The sequence below is a fragment of the Asparagus officinalis genome, chromosome 4 (genome assembly GCF_001876935.1).
Source record: "Asparagus officinalis chromosome 4, Aspof.V1, whole genome shotgun sequence".
Classification (NCBI taxonomy): Eukaryota; Viridiplantae; Streptophyta; class Magnoliopsida; order Asparagales; family Asparagaceae; genus Asparagus; species Asparagus officinalis.
Window position 1 is genome coordinate 4,945,887 of NC_033797.1, and position 7,297 is coordinate 4,953,183.

Here is a 7,297-nt window from a genome sequence, read left to right on the forward strand (position 1 = left end):
GTGCAAGTGCATACATGCACAGATAAACGCATAGGCACCAGAAAACTGGCGCGCATGTGCATATATGCAAAGATACACAGCATAGGCACCAGAAAACTGAGGGGGAAGTGGTTCAAAGACCTTACAAGGATATTACCATTTCCGAGCACTTCATACAAAACACACAGCACCAATTGCCAACAGAGAGCTATCCGCATGAGCCTTCATATATACGGCTAGAGGAAAATTGACCAAAAAGAACCGACTTCTAAGAACAATTTTATAATAAAAGAGGTAAAGCTGGAAACCTAAAGCAAGTGCATCAGTTAATGAATAAGGACGTCTTATGAAATGCTTCAACAGAGTACAACCAATGCTTTATCCAGGACAAAGAGGAAACTTCGGTAAATAAATACAATCCAAGATGCTATCTGCATGGAAATCTCATCATTTGGCGACTTGGTTCAAACCTTCAACAATGGATGGACGTCTTCATAGACATGATCACACGTAACAGGATACAAGTCCCTGAACAAAGTCATTACACATATCACAAAGTTCCAACTTTAACAAAGCTGAAAGGAAAAAAAAAACCATTCAAATACTATCATTTTATCTTACCGAAACAATCCTTCAATCCTTCAATAAGAAAAACCTCCATAGTAGGTACCTTAAATAAGCTACATGAGTGATAAGGGGAATATAAAAAACAACAATCAACATAGACTAAACAAAACTGCTCTCAAACAAAAATTCCAAAGAAGTAAACGCATCTCTTGTTCTTTGACGAAAATTGCTTCCTGCAAGAAAAACAAGGCAAAAGAATTTATCAAGCAACAGCTGATTTTATCGATTGACAGTATAATATGTGCTTTTAATCATGAATACCTTAACGTCTCTGAGTCTTTCCGATTGACCTCTTTCCTGAAAACAGATGCTTTGGCTTCAAGTTAGGAATGACTCTATCCGCCTCTCCTCGTCGAGCATCCTTATTCCTCATCTTCACAGATTTCTTAGCAATCTTGAGTGCTGTGAGCTTCTGTGCCGAGTCCTTAAATCCTTCTCCAGGCACAACTTCACCAGGAGGTCGTGATCGTGATCTTGACCTAGACATTGACATGGACCTTGACCTAGACCTAATTCTCATCTTCTTGTTCGATCCATCGCCATCATCAACATCCATAGCTTCACTTCCATTATCATCATTAGCCAATGATCTATCTCTCTTACGGCCTTTTCTTGATAGAGACCTCCCACGGACACGATCAATGGCAGCAGATGGATCCATGCCAAGAGAAGAAAGTTGCCTCCCCATCCTCTCAGATGTGAATTTCCTATCCTTGTCGAATTTTCTAGGTACAATGGGTCTGCTCTCAGCTGTACTCTTCTTTATTCTATGCTCCTGGACCATCAAGCTCTTCTTTCTCCTGATAGCAGCTAGAGCCTCTTTCTCCTCGGGGGTCAACTCCAAATCCAATCCATCCATCTCAACTTCAACTCCCTCTGATTCCATTCGCATCCCCTCTTCATGCTCCAACTCCTCCAATCTCTGCAAAATGTCAGGATCAACGAAATCATATACATTATGTCCATCTAAAATCTCAGGCATTATGTCCTCCTTCCACTCGTCATTGGCTAATATGTAATGTTTCTTGAGACTAGCAGAGTATACACCAGCACCACCATTCTCCTCCTCCAAATCCTTTTCAAGCTTCCTCTTCTCCTTCTCCGCACTTTTCTTCGCACGGGCTTCAAGAATTGCCTGAGGGATGCACGGTGGTCGCTCCTTGTTGTCTCGAGGCTTTGGCTCTGCAACATGAAACCGGTTCAAGCAGCTGCTCATCCTCTTTGAGTTCATCTTTATCTGCACTCTTTGGTCCAAAAGTCTATCACAGGCAGCATTCTTAACGGCAATCACTCCATCTTCAGTTAAAGTACTCATAGAGAGCAAGACATTGTCATCTTTCACATCCCCACCTTGTGCAACTATAGTCTTTGCTGCCTCAGACTTCATCTCCATAACCAGCTTCCTGTCCTCTTCAGGAAGTGCGTCAAGTGGTTGTAGATCAATCTTGTTGCAAACAATGATCAGTGGTTTGTTCATGAATAGTGATTTGATACTGTGGAACAAAGCAGCTTGCTGTGCTATGGTGTACCCACAAGATCCTGAAATGTCGAGGAAAAAGAGCACTGCTGACCTCAAATGAGCCAAGGCTGTAATGCTGCACATTTCTATAATATTCCTGTCCTCAAATGGACGGTCGAGAATCCCAGGAGTATCAATCACTTGGTAACGTAGATACTTGTAATCAGTATGGCCAACAAAGAGAGATTTGGTAGTGAAAGCATATGGCTGAACGTCCACATCAGCCCTCGTAATCTTGTTGATAAAAGAGCTCTTGCCGACATTTGGGTATCCACAAATCAATATTGTACGCTCATTGGGGTCGATCGAAGGGAGTCTTGCCATGTGTTGCCGTATCTGCTCTAAATACGCCAAGCTAGGGCCTATGCGCTTTATAACAGTTGACATCCGACCAAGGGCAGCAACCTTCAAGCATTTGCACCGATAGAGAGAATCACCATATTTAAGCAGCTTTACATAGTCTTTTGAAATTTTTGTAATGATGTTCTTTGCGGTGTTAATTTGGCCGAGTGCAAGCTTATAGTGGTCCTTGTTATAAAGAACATGGAGGAGATCGCCATAAAAAGGATGGATGTCATCTAACCGAGGGAACTCGAGAATGATGGCTGAGAGTTTCTCACTGAAGTTTTCTTGCGTGTACCTCACCTTCCTCATGTAAAATTGGCGGATACGGTTGATGGCATATCCCTTGTGGACGACAGTCGGTGTTTGCCTTTGTGTACGAGAGAGGACGATGTCGATGAAGTCCTTGCATGAAGGAACCACAGTGATCTTCTTAAAGTTGTACTGCACCATCTTTCCGTTATATGACTAGGATTGAACCTGTTACAAGGTTGTACAGAAAAAAGTGATCAAACCAAGATGAAGTCATCTAGAAGAGAAAGAGAAGAACCATATTAAACAACAATTGCTGTCATGTGATCAGTAACAGTGAATAAAGAGAAGAAAAAGTTTATTATGGGAAAATACGAAAGCACAAAAAGATCTAAATGGAATTAAAGGTTGCAAAAATATTCATGCACTACATCTAATTAAGAAATAAATAATCAACTCGATAATATAAAGTGAACCTATGCAGCTTAGGTGGGACGTAACAAATTTATTTATTTATTTATTTATTTGCATTTGTCCATGTGGAAGAAACATATTCATCTCAAACAAATACAAAGTGGCAAGAAACATGACATCTGACATGAATTCTGACAAGCACATAAAAGAAGATATACAAAGCAAGCAAACAAGTTCACACGAGTAAACCCGTGGTGGCTAAATCATTACTGTAAGGACATGCACAAACACACATTGTACTAGTCTTATTATCGAATTTCAGAAACATGCTCATTGAATTTCAGGAGCACAGGTTTACCAAAACACTTCCTAAGACAATAGGAACGTGTTATACACTGGCCGGCCAATGTGGCCATGAAGACAGTGTCAGCTCGCCAAACAAGAGCATTCTTCGTAAAATGCAAAAATTTTCATTTCAACAGATCAAAACAGCCCACTCATATAGGCCCTCAAGATGGTCAGGGAAAAGATCATTTATGAGAGCCATCATCACAGATACCATTACACGACACACCGACACAGCAAACTTAGACTGGAATTAGATTGGAACACAAAACAGCAACAGATTTCCATAGTGCGATAGGGGTATAGAAGCCCTCATCTTCACTGTGGCATCACAAAACAGTAACATCGCAGACTCCTATACCTTTGTAATACAAATCTACAGTTTTCGCACAGTTTGCAAATCCAGCCCATCTTTTTTCCTCAGCTAATATAAAAGCAACAATAACGCTTGGATCTCTCAATTCTGTGTATTTTGGGTCATCTTGTGTCGGTTTACGATGAATCTACGGAGAAAAGAATTGAAATTGGACACGGACTACAAGTGAACTACACAAACCCGATCGATTTTCTCGTCATCCAGCAATAATCAATACAAAGCACCACTCAAAAATCCGACTTTTAAGGGGAAAAAACCTAACAAATGATTGAAGAACTCCCCCGCAAACTTAATATAAATTACAAAACGAAGAACGAAATAACTGAGGGGGAAAATAGGGGAAAAAGATTGGTGTTTTTGAGAAGGAAAACTTACAGGCTGCGGGTGGGCGGCTGATCGAAAAAGAGAAGTTTTCCGAGGCGTTTAGGGTTTGATTTTTATATGCCGACTTTGAGATGGGTAAACAGGCTTAACGGGTTTAGGCCCAGCAACCCGGCCCATAAAAGAGGCTCTCTTTCTTGTCAGATCTCTCTCTTGTTTTAAATCTCTTTTATCATTTAAAAACACCTTAATTTTTGGACGATTAACGGAAAAACTATACTTAACCTCCAAAATATCAGAATGACTCCCTTTAAGTATAGGCATTGTAGCGAAATCCCTCTTTAACTTTCAGATTTCATCAGAAAGCCCTCTTTAACTTTAAGATTAAAAAAAAATCCCTAATTTAGGGGGGTTTCAAGATAATATCTCAAAGTTAAAGAAGGTTTTATGATAACCCCTAAACTTAAGGAGGATTTTCTAACATTTTGAAAGTTAATCGTCCAAAGTTAAGGATGTTTTTATGATATTTAGCCAATTACACATAAATGCTGGTAGGTTAGTTTTTGAACACGTGCTGTTACACACCATCATCAATGACAACAAAACCCTTGTATTCAAAAAATTTCAGCTTTAGGTCCTATATTTCTTTTTTTCACTTCTTTCTTATCGCTCCATTTTAAATAAAAAAAGGAAAAAAAAAAATAGGAAAATCTTCTTGATATCTATCTTTTGTGTCACCCTCACTTATAACTGCTCAAAGAAACAAAAGGTCGTCCCTAAAAAAAAGAAGTTTGTCTAATTAGTAGATAATTTCTATAGTTATCACTAATTAGTTCATTAAAGATGCATCGAGTCCATTCATTATAGACGAACTAGAAGGTCGTCGTTACCGTATAATCTCAGACATTTCATTGGTTGGTGATTAACAATAGATATCCTTCAGTCGTGTCAAAAATTAAAAAATGATGATAGATCAAGAGAAAATACTTGGAAAATTAACGGAAAAGAAGAATTATGTGTCCAAGTTAAAAGCGTTAAACCTTTATATAACTCGACGCTCTGAAACTAGAGTTCCTATCGCAGCAGTCGATGAACATCGTTATATATTTGCGCATGATTTCACTTTCTGAGCCAATATTTTTATCAGTTCTCTTGTCTCGGGCTTAAAAGATGTTGGCTACAGACGATTGCCGATAACCACCCATAAATTTGAAAATATCACTGCCGAGCCCCCCCGCCCCCCCCGGTTTAGGGGTTATTAGAAAATCTCATTTAACTTTGGGATTTCATTGGAAAACCCTCCTACTTTTAAGAGGTTTCTTCTAGTAAAATCTAAAAATTATAGGCAGTCTGTTGATAAAAAATTTAAAGGGATGTTCTGATAATCACCGTACTCAAGCAATGTTTTTCTTCTAATATTTTCAAAGTTATGGTGGGTTATTCGATAATCATCCAAAATAAAGGAGGTTTTTCTGATATTTAGCCAAAATAAAATTAGATGTAAAGACTGTTTGATAATGGAGCAACTTTAGTGTTCATTTGAACTTGCAACAATATTCAGTTCTCGCTAATCTTTCCTGATACTAGCTTACTTGTTGAGCAAGTAATTATGTCCCTTTGAGAGTAAAATGGATCTAAAAATAAGATTAGGAATCATATTAATAAGAAAATTAGTAACTATTTAAAGCTTGATGCAAGCTTAATCTATGGGTCATAATCAACCATAAGAAGACCCCGCGGGAAAGTGTGAAGTGATGCAAAGTATTACAGTATGTGGGATCTCATCAGATTAGGGGAATAAACTTTCATGATATATAATTGGGAACATTATTCTAGCTCCAACACTCAAAACTCATGTTTATATGCAAAGTTGGATTCAGACTGAAGAAAGAATGTAATGATTCTGATTTAGTCCAAGAAAAATGATAACGAGTACTATAAACTTCAAAAGAAAGGCCAACCCTACACTCTTGTTTCTTCTTACGGTACAAAAATAGTTTAGAGATTATTGTCCGACCCTATGACTTTAGTTTTTTGTTTTATGGAGTTTATTGTCTAGTCATCACTGAAATGATGATATATCAGAATTTGGGCATTGATCTAAAGGAACCGAGGATTTACACATATTGGTATGAGAATTAAGGGTATACTCGGCACACCATTACTGCAATGCATCAGAACTACGAATCATTTTCTCATGAGATCGGGCTTAGAGGAAATTTGTTGCATTAAAACCAGGGAGGTTGATCAAACGTTAACCCCACGCTAGCGAATTAGCTAGGCACTTAAATACGTATCTCACAAATTCTGATTAAATTTAATTAGTGAAGGATAGTTCTAATTAATCATACTAGACTATATGTCCTATAATTTCACTCTCTTAACTAATCCTTAATTAATTTCAGAAAAAAACAAGCTAAAAAAAGAAGGTCGAGTAGCAGTCACGCTTCAAATTAATAGAGAGGTGACAGTAATCAAATTTTGAAGATTACGCACAGTGATCCCTCTCTTTATTTCTCTATGGTGAAAGGGAGTATATAATAAGCGGTTGATATGGATAATATTCCGAAATCACTGCTTTTGTGGACTCGTGCAAAAGGACGATTAACTTTAGAGGGATTGATGGGCATTAATTAATTCCATTTTGATGATGAGGTGGGGCCGAGTCTTCGGTTGAGACGTGGCGGTCTCCCTCAACACCCCCGCTCTTGTCGTACTTCCAAGCGTGAGACTTTTGAAGACGAATATTGGTCCGTAGAGATGTTTGACTGGCTAGAGTTCGGGCTTTACCTGTGGAACATATGCATTGGCGTTATCAGGATTATTTTTTACACTGGGCGAAAAATAAAGATGGTCTAAAACACCTCACGAGCGCATCAGAACGTCTTCCTCTACGTCGCCGACGACATGTTCGTCGCCCTCACCTTCCTAAGGGGAAAAAAGAAAACCTCATCCATGATTATGTATCGACACTGCTAGACTCATCCGAGAGTAATTTTTCAGGGTTGTGCGCCGATTTAATTACGCATCATAAATGATTAATTATCACAAAAAATTCTCTTTATTAGACATTGACATAATCTCTCTAGTTAACTATAAACTAATTCCAAACATTATATGAA

General features: G+C 38.4%; 1 protein-coding gene across 2 annotated transcripts; it reads right to left on the reverse strand.

Moving 5' to 3' along the window:
• Positions 306–4,273, reverse strand: LOC109836427 (nucleolar GTP-binding protein 1-like). 2 transcript variants are annotated; one of them, XR_002245959.1, is made up of 4 exons: positions 4,230–4,273; positions 868–2,947; positions 601–779; positions 306–507 (listed from the first exon to the last, which is right to left on the reverse strand). XR_002245959.1 is itself a non-coding variant. In XM_020404320.1 (3 exons), the coding sequence occupies exon 2, from the start codon at positions 2,918–2,920 to the stop codon at positions 869–871; it is 2,052 nt and encodes a 683-aa protein (XP_020259909.1). In that variant the 5' UTR covers positions 2,921–2,947; positions 4,230–4,273; the 3' UTR covers positions 389–779; position 868. The 2 variants fall into 2 exon arrangements, 1 of the variants encoding a protein (XP_020259909.1); XM_020404320.1 differs by having other exon boundaries at positions 389–779.